The following is a 17,237-nucleotide window of genomic DNA, read 5'->3' as shown; positions in this document are numbered from 1 at the left end:
TCTACAGGCACCGGGGCGCCGCCTGGCGGTGGCCATGGGTCCCTACAGGGCTGGGCTTCCAAGCCCTTTACCTGAGGCCCCCAACATAACCAGGGCGGACGCCCCCTTGCGGTCTGGAGGAGGCACAAGCACAAAATAAGCCTTTCAATACCACATACTGCATAATATAAAATATTTTTTTACTTGCTCTTCAATCCATTACAGAACCCGAGGAAGACACAGCCTGTCCAGGCAGAATTGAGTGTGTAGTATTACTTTTTGTGTGTAAAGGAACCACTTTTGCCTCCACTGACTGAAGTCCAAGAATGTTTTGTAAATAAATAGAGGAATTTTAGAAAATATACAAAATAAACTGTAAATATTTTTTTAAATTAAGAATTAAACAGCATATGGATTTAATTTCCTTTCTTTTTTAATTTATCAAAGAATAAGCAACATATTCCAATTAAACAGTGTATAGATTGTTTTCTTTATTTATTATTAAAAAAATTGTCAAAACATAAACTATATTGAATATTGATTCTATCTAAAAAACATGTTTCATATAGGTCAGTGGTACTTAAAAGTGTTTCAGACTGAGGGCCAGCTTTACTATAGTCAAAGATCTAGTAAACCCCTTAAGGCCAAAAGTCACATGTTTGTGTATTTCCATGTTACAATTATCACATTTATTTTGTTAAAAGTATTCATTCATTCAGGCTGTGCACATTACCAGCTACATGGAATTAAAAGATTGTAATGTCTAGAAGTGGGTTCTCCAGGTTGACATCAAGAAGAATGTAAAAGAGAGAGACCTGCATAGTGACTGGTAAAGTCTGGAATGGAGATGGACTAAGAAAGAATAAGTGTTGAGGGTCTCAAAGAGAAAGACAGAGATCTCAACAAGTAAGCAAGAGCACAACAGGAAGGAGTTGTGCTGATGTAAAAGTTGTTAGCCTAGATCAGTGGTATCAAACCCACATCTTTGGGGGGCACAGTTCTTTTTTCTTCATTTTAACTGACTTAGATTTTAAAGATTTTTTTTTTGTTTTTCAATGTCTGGCAGCCAAATAATGATGAGGTACAAACTTATCAAACCATAAGCAATATGGCATATTGATTCAAGGTGACCAGCCATAGAAATCTCATTTGCACATATGTGTCCATCATTCAATATCTTTTTTTGAAAAGAACAAAGTGAAGGTCAGAGAAATATTGATCTGTCTCAGTTTGACACCCTTGATGTAATACAGTACACACAGCAGCATGTACAAAGTAATGTATGGCTACTAAAAGTATTATGGTTTAATGTTATGGTGTGCTTCACCGCGGAAATATTAGATATTAATATCTTCATGGACCTAACTTCGTTTAGTGGTATAGACGTTGGGCAGCAGCCTGATTGTTGCAAATAAATAGCTAAGTAAACATATAATGGACTGGCCTTTCTAAACAATTTAAAACTCACTTTTCTCTCATATAAAGAATGCCATCTTATGAACCTTATGAATCTTATGAACCATGGGTGCACAGCACTCCACACAGTGGGAACCGCTCATATAAATTTCCAACTTTATTTTCAAACAACTAGTTTAAGCTAACATTCGACAGCCTGTTAGTTACCTAAATTAACCCCTTCATAAACCATCATCAGATAAATTAATTGTAAGTAGGCTTGTGATGCATGGTTGACTGCTGTCGGAAAGCTAAGTATTTTTTTTACCTTTAAAATAAATTCTGCAACAAGTACACAAGAACATGGTCGGAAACTTGCTAAGGGTAGATTTTACACAAATATTAGAAAGCATTATTTTCAACCACAAAAAACATAGGCACATTAAATAAATTATCAAGTAGCCTGGCGGAGAGTAGGACTTTGGGACCATCAAATCTTGACTTGATGTTATTTTGGACAATCTTGTTGAAAAAGATGGATAAGATTTTTGTGTTAAATGTTCTACTATTCTAACATTTCCACCACCATGCTTTACAGTTGGTATCAAGTTCTTTTGGTCAAATGCTCTCTTTGGTTTTCGCCAAACATGTCTTCTGATACTTTGGCCAAATAACTCTTTGCCTCATGTGTCCAGAGCACATTGTTTCAGAAGGTCTGGTCTTTGCCTAGGTGTTCAAGGGAAAACCTTTCTCTTTACCTAATTTTCATTCTGGAACAAAAAGGTTTCTTTCTGGCACATACCCTATGTAGATCTCATTTGTGCAGCCTCTTTCTAATAATATACTTATGCACTACGACATCAACAGTAACACGAGCTACCTGGAAGTCCCACAATGAAATTCTGGGGTTGTTTTAGGCTTGTTTTAGCATCTTGTGTTCTGCTCTCAGGTTGAACTTCTTGGGGCAGCCTGAACTGAACTGTGATCTTTATAAATCATCTTCCCAGACATTAGACATCTATAACCTTCTTTTTGAAGACATCAGAGAGCTCTTTAAATCTAGGTGAAGTGATGACACATACTTTAACAACACAAAGCAAAACAAACTGAATGTGTGAGGTTTAAATAAGACAGGTTAGGACAAGATCCTGTCTAATGATGTTCTAATTGCTTGCACCTGATCTGGTCCACCCGATTCTAAATGTAGGTATTTGAGATAGTTATAAATGTAGGAGAGTATTTACTTTTTCCACATGCATAATTTGCATTTATGTTTATTTAAATTATACAATGGACTATAAAATGTAAATGTGGCATGATGTTTGTTATATTATATCACCTTTATCTATATCTGCTGTTTAAATAAACATTAAGTCTTGATATGTACACATATGTTAATAAAGAAAAATCTTTTTATGGGGTGTACTTATATTTTCACATGACAAATTCTTAATTAGATTTAGAATTGACTTGGTATGTATAAGACAGTATTACAATTGCCTTTTTTAGCTATAAACCCAGTTGAAAAAGGCAGCCATTATTTTATGCGCCATACATTTTTTTAGTTGTTTTTTCTGACCACCTCTTTCCCTCAGTAAGTTCTTCTGCTCTAATATACCTTTTTGGGTGGCATAGCATTTTATCAGAATATGCAAAATATCCTCAAAGTAATTCTTTCTATCCAGTTTTATCAACTAAATAAGCATGTGTGATTTGTAGCAGATGACATAGTCCTATTATCGTATCTGTTCTTTCCTAAATTCCTTTAAAGAGACTTTGTTATTTGGCTTCATCACTGATACAGCATATTTTATCCCACCAAACCTATGATTCATCCTTTTGATAATGCTGGCTGTTTCTACATTACTAATGTAGTTCTCTGTTCAGACAGGAACACCAAAAGTTAAAAGAACTTAGTTCCCTTCTTATGGTAAAAAAGATGTCACTATTAGAAGTCACTAATAATTTCAAATCTATTCATTCACTGCTGCAGGATATCTGGCATATTGTGAAATAATTCCTACTGGAAGTCCCACAACATTCCTTCCTAATGTAGAGGTTCCCTATTTCTCAGTACCTTTGAATCTTTTTTGTTAACTGGGCACACCCTAAATTACATGCCACTACACAGCCATGTACGTCAGTGCTTTTGAGGACTGAAATTAACACTCATATTGGGTCATGGCCCAGCATGCCTGATATATTTAATATTGTTTTATACATATTAATTTTATCAACAGCCATTAACAACAGTGCCTTGAAAAAATATACATTTTTTTTTAATTTACTGAAATACTTTTTTGAATTTTACTAGGGCTGCAGTTAGCATGCAGTATGATGGACAGAGACATGACAATTTTACTCTTTGGCACTTTATAAATATTTGTGTCACATGTTTTATGCAAATTATTACTTAATTTCATTTTGTTTTATACTTTTCATTTTAATACTTGATGATGCACTGTACACATGTTTAATCACTTTTTTGAAGTCAAGGATTGGATTAGTTATTTGCTGAATATCCTTTAACTCTATATTGGATAAAGAAGTTCAGAAAAATAATGTATGTCTTGATGAATACATAGGCAATTTTAAAAAAAATTAGATATTTGATTTTTCTGTGTTTTGAAATGTAACTTTCATATTCTGTATTGCTTTGTGAACCTCTCTGGTAAGGAGCTGAACATAGAAGGCTAAACTCTCCTTTCCACAGTGACAGGCTTTTGCTCCTCCTAAGGAATCCCTATGTATTTTTTAGTTAGTTGAGACATATAGGTATTTTATATTCATTAGGCCAAAGATAAAGAACTTAGTTTTCAGGAAAGTATTTATCCCCTGCAAAGTTTCACATGGTAACTGGAACATATCTTTTCATTTTAAAATTATGAAAAGGGAATGAACCATCCTGATGTGACAATTCATATGTCTTTCACCACACACTTTCAGCATATTTGATGGAATCTTATGTACCTCTGCCACCTTGCCATGGATGAGCTTCTACACCAATTTTATGACCTGACCTTCGAAACCACTATCATGACTTGAGCTACAGAAATGTACCTAGGCAACACCAAATTATTGTTGCAGTGACTCTCTAAGGAGGACATGTTTTTTAGGTTTTACTGTACAATGAGACCTAATATGGTCTATTATAATTGTTCCTGAGTTTTTTTTACTTTAACCATATTCAGGACAGACAAATAACACACAGTGCAGAGTTTACTGTCAGTGCAAACAACACAATAAAGCGGGATTGGCATCATTATAATTCTTACTGTATATGATTTCAGGTTACACAATTTTTGTACAACTTAGTCACCCATTAATGGTCCATGATTCATGCGTTTGCCAGGTGCTTCTACCTTAAAGCAATACATTCAGACAACTCTTAGAACCTACCTTGTAGACCATCCCTGATACCCAAAGCTAGACCATCCTTGGTCCACTGTACAATCCCAGAATAGTTGAAGATTACACAAGGTAGAATTACATTCTGCCCTGCAATCACTGTCTCATCAGCAGGCTCCTGGGTAAATCTTGTTGTGAAAACTGTAAAAAAAACACATTAATTTGAGACAGAGGGCCAAAGCGTAACCCAATTCAGGCTAAAATGGGTCTGGAGTCTAAACCAGCATCATTGGGCATACAACAGGAGACAGCTCTGCATGGGCCAATTGTTTACACACAGTGAACACTTACACACAAATCCATACTGTCCCACTCTGTAATAGCTAATCAACTTAATAAGTACATTTTTGGAGATTTGTGATATAAACCTGTGTGCCAGCAGAAAAAGCTATATAGACCTAGAAAGTAACTGCAGCTTCACAGAGACAACTGCCACAGTTTTTACAGTAATACACTGGATTCATGAGTTACCAGTTAATATATTTCTACAATACTGATGAATCAATTTACAGCATATATACGGTGTATATATATATATTGTAACTGGTTGAGGGTGCAACTGAGTCCCAAACTCCAGACCCAATAATACAAAGTCATGGGTATAAATAATGATTTTTTTAAATCCAACACACACACAAGAGTAAAACACAGCCCAAAAACTATACAAATAATAAAGTGACTTGTCTCCTTCTGCCTCCGGCTGAGTGTTGCCCGCCACCTCCTCACTTTGACTCAGTTTAAATGAGGCAGTGGGCTCACTTTTAAAGACTAGAAACTGTGTCCAGCTTTCTATGTCAGTCCCAAGTAGCACTTTCGGGTCTTACATGAACCAGGGCAGTCGTCTCCCAGCAGTGATTCCAGCAGTTACCCAAACACCCTGATAAGACGACGACTTTGGACTTTAACCCCTATGCCACCCTGTGAGTGTCCTAAAGGGGTCCAGCTGTTAGGAGCTCTGTTACCTGTTATGTGGAGGAATTAGCTGCTCCTGAGGGGTTCATTCTCCTGGCCCTTCCATTATGGCCTCCTTTATCCTAGCCAGTATGCCAGTCCTTCCTTCATGGTACCTACTATATATATTTATGTGGGTGCTGATCACAAATATCACATCAAAATTTACCCATCACATACCGTTTCAGTGTTTTGTCATGATTTTTTCTTCTGTTTGTATCCAAACATTTTTGCTCCCGTAAGTGACTTATCAACAATGGCTGGTACAGCCTGGGCATGTCTAGCCATGGAATCAGACCATGTTGGAAGCTGTTCTGTGGAAGTTGACATCCTGGGCAGGTCTGAACAAGCTTGACGCTGTCTCAGCATGCTATAAATGTGGCTTGCATACACCGATCCTGCTCATTTGGTTAATATAGATAGTCAGTGTGTATGTATAGTATCAGTATAGTAAAGTAAAGTATAGTATCTGTAGCAATATAACAGTAAGTAAACTTGATGCTATAGACGTTTTGGTGTCGGGCGATATGTCTCGTCAATGTCGTAACAGCCGTGATACATTCTGCTATATCTGTGGCGAATATACACTTGCGCCTCAAAGACATTGGATGACTGCTCTTGTGAAGAAAGCTTATCACCTGTATTTCGGTTGGAAATCAAGACAAGGAATGGGCGCCGCACATTTGCTGTGCGACATGTGCTGTCAGTCTGAGAGCCTGGCTCAGAGGCACACGAAAGACAATGCCGTTTGCTGTTCCGATGATATGGCGAGAACAGAAAGACCATGTGACGGACTGTTACTTCTGTTTGACTAATGTGTCTGGCTTCTTTGCCAAAAACAAGAAGTCAATTGAATATCCTAATCTGTCTTCAGCAATGAGACCCATGCCACATGATTACAGTCTTCCAATTCCGAAACCACTAGAGGATTGGACCTTAGATGAACCAGATGAAGAAACTGCAATGCAATGTACTGACAGTGACATTGAGCCGGATTTTGAACCGTGCTCATCAGGCGATCCACAGATCGCAGAGAACACAGATATCGAATTGAAAGATTTGGTCAGAGATCTGGGTCTGTCAAAAGCAAAAGCCGAGCTGCTGGGTTTGAGACTGTAGGATTGGTGTTTGCTGTCACCAGGTGCGAAACTTTCTGTTTTTTGATTTGTCAATGTTAAGCCTGAAAGCTGTTCTGCTACACAATGGCAATGTTTATCCTTTAGTTCCTGTTGACTATGTAGCACACAAAAAATAAATGTATGAGAATATGGAACCGTTGCTGATGCATGTCCAATATAGCAGGTACAACTGGAATATCTGTGGAGATCTTAAAGTCGTTGCTCTGTTACTAGGGCTGCAGCTCAGCTGTACAAAGTACTGTTGTTTCATCTGGGACAGCCATGCCAAAGAGTCGCACTATTCTCAACAGAACTGGCCACTCCGTAAAAAGTTAGTTCCAGCACAGAAAAATGTGGCACATGAAGATATTTCTGCCTCCTCTTCACATAAAAATGGGACTCATGAAGAATTTCGTGAAAGCACTGAACAAGGAAGGAGAAGGTTTTTGTTATTTAAGACAGATATTCCCAAGAATAACTGACTCTAAGATCAAAGAGGGCATTTTTGTTGGCCCCCAAATCAGACATGTTATGAGTGACATAGATCTGTTAGTTGAAGATCTGTTAGTTGAGCCAGAAAAAATTGCCTGGAAAGCCTTCAAAGACATTGTTAAAATTTTCTGGGCAATTACAGAGCCCCAAACTATATTCAGCTGGTAGACAAACTTCTCAAAGCATACAAGACAATGAAGTGCAACATGTCACTCAAGATTCATTTCCTACACTCACACTTGGACTTCTTCCCCGCAAATCTCGGTGCTGTCAGTGACGAACACACTGAAAGGATTCACCAGGACATTGCTACAATGGTGACACAATACAAGGTCAACTGGAATCCGTCAATGCTTGTTGACTACTGTTGGACACTGCAACGTGATGCACCAGACATTGAATACAAAAGAAAATCAAGAGTAAAACACTTTGCATTCTGTTGAATTTAATAGCTTATGCAAAACATAAACGTGACTAAATATGTTATTGTCAGTAAACATATAAATGTTGGTTTCTCAGAGTTCCTATGTGATGCAGTAAAACTAAAACTATATTTGTGCATACCCAGCAGGTACCTCTCACAATCTGCAACAAAACCTTTCAGGAAGCAAGACTTTTCAAAAAAATTGTCACTTGTAAAAATATACAGCATGCTGTCTATCTAAGTAGAAGTGTCTTTTTGTAGGTATAATGAAACTGAACTAAAATGACACAATATTCTTCAACCTACTTAATCCAATTTAGGGTCTTGAATTTAACTGAACCACTTATCAATATTGCAACATTTAACAAAATGTTAATGACGGACCATGTCAGCCACTGAACAGTTTCTGTAACATTATACACACATTTCCTCTGTGTGCAAGTTTAAAACTATGAAGTCTAAAGATTATATCCTTATCCAGATTCACAACCTCTGTTTCCTCCTATTATTTAAAGTCAGGTCTAACCTGTGTAGCGTGTAAAAGAGTGATATAAGACCCTTACATATTCATGCCAAGGTAAGGGCGGTCTATTGATATCCTCAAAATCATAAATGTGATATGCAGACTTGACTTTTATGGACGGATAAATAGTTAGAACACATTTTTTAATATTTCTTTCAATTGAGCTCACTGGATGTTCTTCTCCATTGTGCATCTCTGGTTCTCTACCTACATTATTCTATGGTTGAAATATAAGTTAAATGCATTTATATGAGACTCATTCTGGTATATGACTCTTTACCTTCAAAATATAGTAAATTTACTATATTAAATGTTTGGATTTAATAACTACCCCTCGCCTTTGTTATGACAATCCAAATTAAGTTTGTGAAGTCTCTGCACAGCAGCCTAAATAGAACTCAGCTGTGCTCACTGAGTAGTGTAGTGGGGCTACATAGTAATAGTGTTCTCAATGTTAGTACTAAGTGTGTTTTGTTTCCATCGTCTCGTTTGCTGTTTATGTGTGCATCAGTGAATGTTGTTCCCGTAAATACAGGGGGGACGGATGATGGAAAGGGATCACGGCCCCAAGATGGAAAGCAGCTGTTTTCAATCACAATTCAGCTGGCTCATTACTACAGTATATAAACAATCAGGAGGGAACAGGAAATGAGAGAGGAGAGGAGAAAAGATGGAGATTTTCATTTACACGACCACAAACCATCTTTACCTACTGTTTACCACATCATGCTTTTGGTAACCGGTTTGTTTTTCATTCCGCCGGACTTGCTTCAATTCCCTCATCACTAGAGACCCCGGGGTCGGACTTCATCATCCACCACAAGGCCAGGATTTACGGTGAGGTTATTCCATTTGTTGGAAATACAAACACATCACATATCTGTTGACCACTCAGGACAGTTTTTGACTCAAGTTTACAATCATTCATTCCATAGTTCATTCAATATTGTTATTTGTTGTTGTTTGTTATATGTTACAGGGGCAAGGGAGTGTTTGTTTTGTCAATATATGGTGGTGTCACGTTGTTTCTTTGGTGGAGGGATATACATATATTTTGTTTTTTACGTGTGAAAGTTGTATTTTTTGTTATTTCATTTAATATAATTAATTACTTAATTTTACATATCTGCTTTTGTGTGCCTATATTTAATCTGTCGATTGTGGGGAAAATTGTATTTGTTAGAAGTACAGCTTGATATATAAGATTCAATCTATCTAATTTATCCAGGCCACAGGTCTTGGAGGTGTAGCTGCCAGCTGGGTAAGGGGTTGGCCGTTTCAATAGGATAATAAGATTTCAGGAGAAACATTCTTGTTTATGACTGGTCCAAAATGTCATATACTCTGCAATGGAGAACAAGGAGTTGTCAGTACAAATTCACAATAGGTTTGTGAGGAGGCAAATATCTGGAAAGAACTATAAAAATTACTGTCAGTATTCTTGAATGTAGTAAACTTCACTACTAGGAAAAAACAACAAATACACAACCAACTTGCAAACCGTAAAGCCACTTCCTGGACCTTCCTTGATTAAGTAATAATGAAGGACTAATGTACATGTTTGAAATAGAGGAGACTCAGAGACAGGCATTAAAGGGCATAAGTCAGTTGTAAGAAATGCTCACACCACACCTAGGTTTTGTATGGAGACATCCTGCAGACTACGAGACCAGATATTAAAAAGAGTCTGTTGTGTGATGAAAGAAGACATTGAACTTTGGCCTGAAGGCAAATTTCTGTGTCTGGCATAAAATGAGCAATGCGTGGGCCCATGTATCTTTTATGGATGCTACTCAAATGCAAGAAGACACAATCTTTTAAAAATGGAATAAACAGTAAAAAGCTAAATAGAGACAAACATCTGCTATAACTCTTGTGAAAAAAAAAATCTGTTTAATAATCATTTTAGTGAGAAATAGATATAATAGGGCTATAACTGTGCTAATGAAAACTCCCAGATTTAAAGTTATAATATACAGTATATTTGTATATTTTATCTGATTGGATTCATCCAAATGTTTATTTTAAATTCAAAGTCCTTTGTTTAGCCCCTGCACTTTGATCCACTAAAACTGTTTTTTTTGTGATCAATGTTTCACTGAATCAAAATGTCATACAAACAAACAATATTTATTCATTTTATCCTGAACATATTTAAAATTGTATTTGTCTTGCATCATCTATGAGACAAACATTAAAATTATATTACCTCATTTCATATATTGGATGATTACTTTGATGCACAGCAACAGGTTATAATCTTTCCCTGTCCAGTAATCATCCATTCATGCCTCCATTCATTCTTCCACCCACTCTCAGAACAGTATGTTTCTGTTCCTGATTTTGACTTTAAGATTTCATCTCTCTCTGTCTTTAACAGACTTAGAATCTGTTCCAGTCTTCTCCTGACTCTACAGACTCCTCTTCTGCTGCTTGGGGTCTTTTTTGTATATTTACTTCAGATCTACAGTATGACTTGAGTGTTGGGGGTGACTTATCATTCCACTTCCTGAGTTGCTGGTATTTCTGCTTCTCCAGGGTCCGTCAACTGGGTTAGACTTGCAGTGTTAGACTATTTCCCCCAGCACACCACCGAATGTCATTTAATGTTTTCAGAAATGATGGCACCATTGATGGTTTCACGCAATTCTTAGCTTAAAGAGCCCTCCTCCCAATGCGCAGCCTCAAGACATACCTGTCAGGTTTATGAGGGGACTGATCATTAAATGAACTGAGCAGCCAAGGAGCATGATGATCCTTAAAAGACACTTTAGGAAGTATACTCTGTGCTTTAACCCTGGACATAAACATGATTTTTAATTGAAGAATGTCATGTACGACAGTCTTAAGAGTCTCTACAAGACTGTCGGAGAGCATGGACTAGTGTTTACTTTTTAAATTATGGAACATAAAATACTTGGTGCATTTTAAAATGATCTTGTACAGTCAACTGATACAAGACTTGTCCTATCTTTTTTACAATAAAATATGGCCTGAGAAAACAAGATGCAAACTTATTTACAGAAACCTTGTGGCAAATGTCTTTACTGGAGATCCATATCTTGACTTCCCTTCAAAAATAAGAAAATTTGCTTTGTTTGCAATCAACAAATCTCTTGCTTGTCAAGTTTATTTCACCAAGATTCTTTCTAACCTGAACCCAGGTTGCATGAAGCTAAATGAGATATTATATGAGACTGGGCAAAGAGTGAAACAGAGTAGGTCTGAAATTGTATAGGCTTTGAAATGGTGACATTTTAGTCCCTAAGGGAAATAGCACATTCCTGGCAAATTCAGTAAATGGCTGGCCCTCTCTCCCCCTGTCTTGAAATGAGCCCAATGTGCATAAGATGAATTTTTCCAGGTCTCAGTTTACTCAATCAGTTTGTCCATTCGACTGAAGATATTAACTCATTGTGAGGTTTAATGTACAGCTCACCTTGTCAAAAAAGGGCTGCCAAAAAAAATCTACCTGAAGGCCTCTATCATGAATGATGAATCAGAGAAAGATTTTTAATCTAAAACTTTCAATCAAAAACATATATGCAAGCTCTTTTGCTGAAATTGACATGCATGAGGTGGCTGCTTTTAGAAAAGTTGTCAACAACTGCTAAAATTGCAGTATTACCATGTGAGAGTACAAAATTGGTAATAAAATCTATACTGATTGACTCTCAGGGTTTAGTGGCATCAGGCGGGGGAAATAACAAATCAGCTGGTCAATCAAAAGAAGATTTTTATTTTGTGCAAATCCTATATTGCATCACTTAGTTTTGGATATCTTTGCTCACATTTTTTCAAGTGAACTAGTGCAGCATTAATTATTGGGTTAGTTTTATGTCAAGATGTTCTAAGATATTAGTCCAGAGCCGTCACCTAAGCACTTCACCCCTAAACTCTGATGGCACAATTTTCTCTGTAATTGATAGGTCTTTGAATTACTGTGGTTGCAACTAATATTTTTTAAATTAATTCTCTGGTATTTGTCACTTGGGTCATAGCAAGAAAACATCTCAGGTAGGATTATGTTTTCTGAGACTTCTTCTGGAATGTAAGGATCAAACAGGGTGTCTGCTTGGCCATTCATATTATTTTGGCAATAAGCAACCATAATTTGAGCCAGCTTAATATAATCAAGTTTCTTGTGGTCAGTATAGATCATAAATATTAATTCAGTGCTGTCTAGCCATTGTCTCCAATTTTCAAACACCAACTTTTTGGCCAGCAGTCTTTCTGTTCTCAGGTCCAAATGTTGCTCTACAAACAACAACTTTCTTGAAAAAAACAAGCAAGGGTGTAACTTTTCACTAGGGTCAGTAGGCCTACTCTTTGACAGTATTGTACCTATCCCCATACTAGAGGCATTTGCTTCGACTATAAATTGTTTAACTTGGTCCAGGTGTCACAAAAGTGAACAATTGCTTAAATGTATCAAAAGACTTTTGTGCCTTAGGTTTCCAGGAACATTTCTTTTGAGTGTTTTTACGAACCACTGATAGTAGTTAGTGAAGCCCACAAATCTCTGTACCTGTTTCATACTCTCTGATTTCTCCCAAATTTAAACCATGGATAACTGTGTCTTATCGACTTTTGTACTCATCTGGGAACTCTCATACCTGCCCAAAACAAACAGTTCCTATGAAAGTCAGATTATTATGGCTTTGCATATAGATTATTTCATAGAAGTCTTTCTAACACTTCTCTGATATGAGTAATATGTCCCCAAATTATTATATTAAACTTTCAAGATGCTATCATTATAAACTAGGACTGTCATGCCTAATAAGTTATGAAAGCTGTTGTTAAGAAAGGTTTGGAAAACAGCAGTAAATTAGATCAACCCATATGGTGTTACTTTGTATTTGTAATATCATTAAGAGGTATTAAATGTGGGCTTCAACTTGCCCTCTTAATTTAATTCAAATCAGCTTATTTTTGTATTGCATTCTTTACTACAGTCATTACATGGATGCAACTCTACCTTATTTTTCAAAGAAAAAGAATCCTGCCGTTAGAATCCAGACGTTAGGATGGCTGAATAGAATTGTTTGCAAAGTTTAAAAGTTGCAAAGTAAAAAAAAAATATATATATATATATATATATATATATATATATAGTGGACTTGAACCCGGACACAGACAGACGGACATCGTTGGCTCCACCACACACTGTTTATTTACAATATATTTACAAAGTTCAGTGCACGTCCCAGTGCCTCTTGCACCGTTCCCCCAAAGTCCAGGCCACACAGTCCTTGTGCCTTTCTCCTGGCCGCCCCTTAAATAGGAACCCAGATGGGCTCCAGCTGCTTCCCAGCTCTCCTCCGTAGACACGCCACAGTGTGGTGGAAGTGCCGGCTGCGCACCTGGAAGCCGTCCGGGTGTCCCCTGTCGTCTTCCCCCCAGCACTTCCTGGTGTGGCGGAAGTGCTGGGCTTCAGGGATATTCAGGCACAGGGGCGCTGCCTGCCGGTGGCCACGGGTCCCTACAGGACTGCGCTTCCAAGCCCTTTAACCGAGGCCCCCAACATAACCTGGGCGGACGCCCCCTCGCGGTCTGGAGGAGGCACAAGCCCTCCTCCGGTCCTCCTGAGTGTCCTGGCCGGGCTGCCACAATATATATATATATATATATATATATATATATATATATATATATATATATATATATATATATATATATATATATATATATATATATATAAAGGCAAAGCCCTCACTGACTGACTCACTAACTGACTGACTCACTCACTAACTCATCACTAATTCTCCAACTTCCCATGTAGGTAGAAAGCTGAAATTTGGCAGGCTTATTCCTTAAAGCTTACTTACAAAAGTTAAGCAGGTTTCATTTCGAAATTGTACACGTAACGGTCATAACGGTCGATAACGGTCGACAACGTCCGCCATGTTGAACTTTCTTATTTATGGCCCCATCTTCACGAAATTTGGTAGGCGGCTTCCCTGCGGTAACCGAAACTGATGTACTTACTTATTTCGATGGTATGACGCCACTGTCGGCCGCCATATTGAACTTCCCAACGTCGCCAATTTTCCAACTTCCCGTGTAGGTAGAAGGCTGACCCCATCTTCACGAAATTTGGTAGGTGGCTTCCCTGCGCTAACCAAAATCAATGTACCAATTATTTCGGTGGTATGATGCCACTGTCGGCCGCCATATTGAACTTTTCAATGTCACTAATTCTCCAACTTCCCATGCAGGTAGAAGGCTGAAATTTGGCAGGCTCATTCCTTACAGCTTACTTACAAAAGTTAAGCAGGTTTCATTTCGAAATTCTATGCGTAATGGTCATAACGATCAACAACGTCCGCAATGTTGAACTTTCTTATTTATGGCCTGATCTTCTCAAAATTTGGTAGGCGGCTTCCCTGCGCTAACCGAAACTGATGTACGTACTTATTTCGGTGGTATGACGCCACTGTCAGCCACCATATTGAACTTTCATCTTCAAGAAATTTGGTACACGGGTTCCCAACGCTAACTGAATCCTACTTACGTACATATATAAACGACCATAGCCTGCAGCTCGGTCACCGTGTGAGGTGGTGTTGGGTCCCCCATCCCAACGCCTCCCATGTTGTTGGCTGCCTGCCTATATAAGACCGTCTGTCGCTCCGGTCTCTACATTCCCTTCCTTGCTTTGCCACAGGATTCACGTCTCCCTACTGATAACTACAGCGTTTTTGTTTAATCCACGGCTTCTCCGCTGTTTTATTGTTTATTACAATTATAGTTATTGTGTAGGTATTTTAGACTTACTTTACATTGCTCAGGTACCCATTTCCTTTATCATTCCAACCCCCATTACCATGTCTATCGAGGTGATCACTATCGATCAAAGAACTGCCACTTACCGAGTGTTTTCCATGCCCGGAGATGGCACCTACCTTTTCCATTCTCTTTGTTACATATTGCACGGCCATATCAGGCTCACTCTTGATATCTGGAGGAACATTGTGTCTTATTTATTGAATGACTAGGACAGGTTCAAGGTGTGGACTGATGACGGTACAGGAGATAATTATACTACACAGGAGCACTAGAAGAGTGAAATGCTTAAGCCTTTCACCTATGGTTCTGCATGTGAGTTGATGGCTGCCGCTGAATTGTTCGGTTGTCACTTTCAAGTGTACCGAAATGGCCAAATATTTTACACCTTTCGACAACCGCCAATGCCTCTTAAACATTTTAGAATAACAGGTGGCGAATTCAGTAGTGGACACTTAGATGTTTATGAATGTTTAAACTCTCAAAAGCTGGATGTGATTTTATCGATGAAACCGGTTGTGTGCTTACAACGCTTGACAGATGCCAAATGTCACTTCAACACAACAAATTCTGCAAATACTGTCGTAATTGAAACAAACCATGAAACTCAAACCGATTATGACAGCAGCAATCCAAGCTGTGAGACTTGAGACAAGATTACTGTTCACATGGCCAACTGTAAGTTGCATGCTCAAGAGTAAGCTCAGCGCACAGCTTGGTCATATTACAACTCGGAGGGCCGAACTGACAATGTGGTATACAAAGAGATCCTTAACAAATAATTATTGGCATATTTTCCCTCAGTTTAAAAAGGTTTAATTTTCTTCTTAATAAAAATTTTAAGGCAGTACTTTGCACAAGTGCTGGTATTTTGTTAGTATATATATATATATATATATATATATATATATATATATATATATATATATATATATATATACACACACACACACAATGTGGCGGACCCGGCTGGGCCGCCCCTTCACTATATATTCAGGGGGAGCAGCCCTGGACAGTGGGTTGGTGCGGTGTCTCAGTCTCCCACAGGGCTCCATGGGGGTTGAAGTTCTGTGCATCCCTGTAGGGTTCCGCAGGCGGTGCCAGGGGGTGCTGCAGCAGGAGCTGCTGGCCCCTTTTGGGCATTGGTTTCGCCACACCTGGAAGTGCAGCCAAGGGTACCCAATAAAGGGAGTCAGTGACCACCACTAAGCGGCCAGTCTGGTGGAGGAGGACTAGGTTGTCTGGAAGGAGTGGTGGTTGGAGAAAGGAGTGCTTTGCGCTACCAAGTGTGTTGATTGGGACTGTGTATTGCCTGTGGGGTTCACGGAGAAGACATGCCCTACAAGTGAAAAAAAATAAATATTTGTTTTATTATACACGTGTCTCCTGTGTCAGTCTGTATCGGGTTGGGCACTATACAGTGAACCCTCGTTTATCACGTTTAATCCGTTCCAGACTCTACCGTGATAAATGAATTTTCACTAAGTAGGATTCTTTATTTATAAATCGAATATTTTCGCAGTTAAAGTATAGAAAACCTATTTACGACCTTTTAACATTATTAGAGCCCTCTAGACATGAAATAACACCCTTTAGTCACCATTACACTCGTATTACCCAATATATTAGACAAAAGAAGAGAAAAAAAGACATATTAGACGTTACAAATATCATATTACTAGGCGCACTCGCCTTTTAAGGCGACCGACTTTTAACCCTTAATTTTTGTGCACTCCATGTGTACATCAGGCATGTAAGTGTAGGGAATAAAAACATCAAAGTGCCCATTCATAACATCTCCCGAAAACCTAAGTTTTTTTTATCCCCTCAAGTGCCTGTACAAAGTCGTACAATGTCAGCCCGAATCTGTACCGCTAAAGACGGAGTTTCATGCACTAAATAAGCTATAGATGAAAATAATCAAGCACCATCTCCCCTGATATTTACTACGGGGTGAGGCATTTGTACTCCACCAACATTAATTATTTCCAGAGACATAATTTTTTCTATTTTTCCTGCGCATCTTGCAGCAAAAGCAAGGGAACGATGAGAGCACCAGAACTCTGTTCACATCGCGTCACTTCGTACCTCAAGCCGCAAGTAGTAAGTCTGTAATAAGCGGAATACCGCTACGCTTTGCACTCATGGGATGGAAGGG

General features: G+C 38.3%; 1 protein-coding gene across 1 annotated transcript in view; it reads right to left on the bottom strand.

Annotated features, from left to right (window-relative positions):
* LOC120518438 (kin of IRRE-like protein 1) overlaps window positions 1-17,237 on the bottom strand; it is a 299,507-nt gene that overhangs the window by 89,346 nt on the left and 192,924 nt on the right. The window contains exon 2 of the mRNA XM_039741222.1: window positions 4,774-4,923. Coding sequence (XP_039597156.1) covers window positions 4,774-4,923 — 150 coding nt within the window. The remainder of the gene's footprint in view (window positions 1-4,773; window positions 4,924-17,237) is intronic.

The sequence above is a fragment of the Polypterus senegalus genome, chromosome 18 (genome assembly GCF_016835505.1).
Source record: "Polypterus senegalus isolate Bchr_013 chromosome 18, ASM1683550v1, whole genome shotgun sequence".
Lineage (NCBI taxonomy): Eukaryota > Metazoa > Chordata > Cladistia > Polypteriformes > Polypteridae > Polypterus > Polypterus senegalus.
The sequence above is the reverse complement of the archived record's forward strand: the minus strand, read 5'-3'. Positions and strand labels throughout refer to the sequence as shown.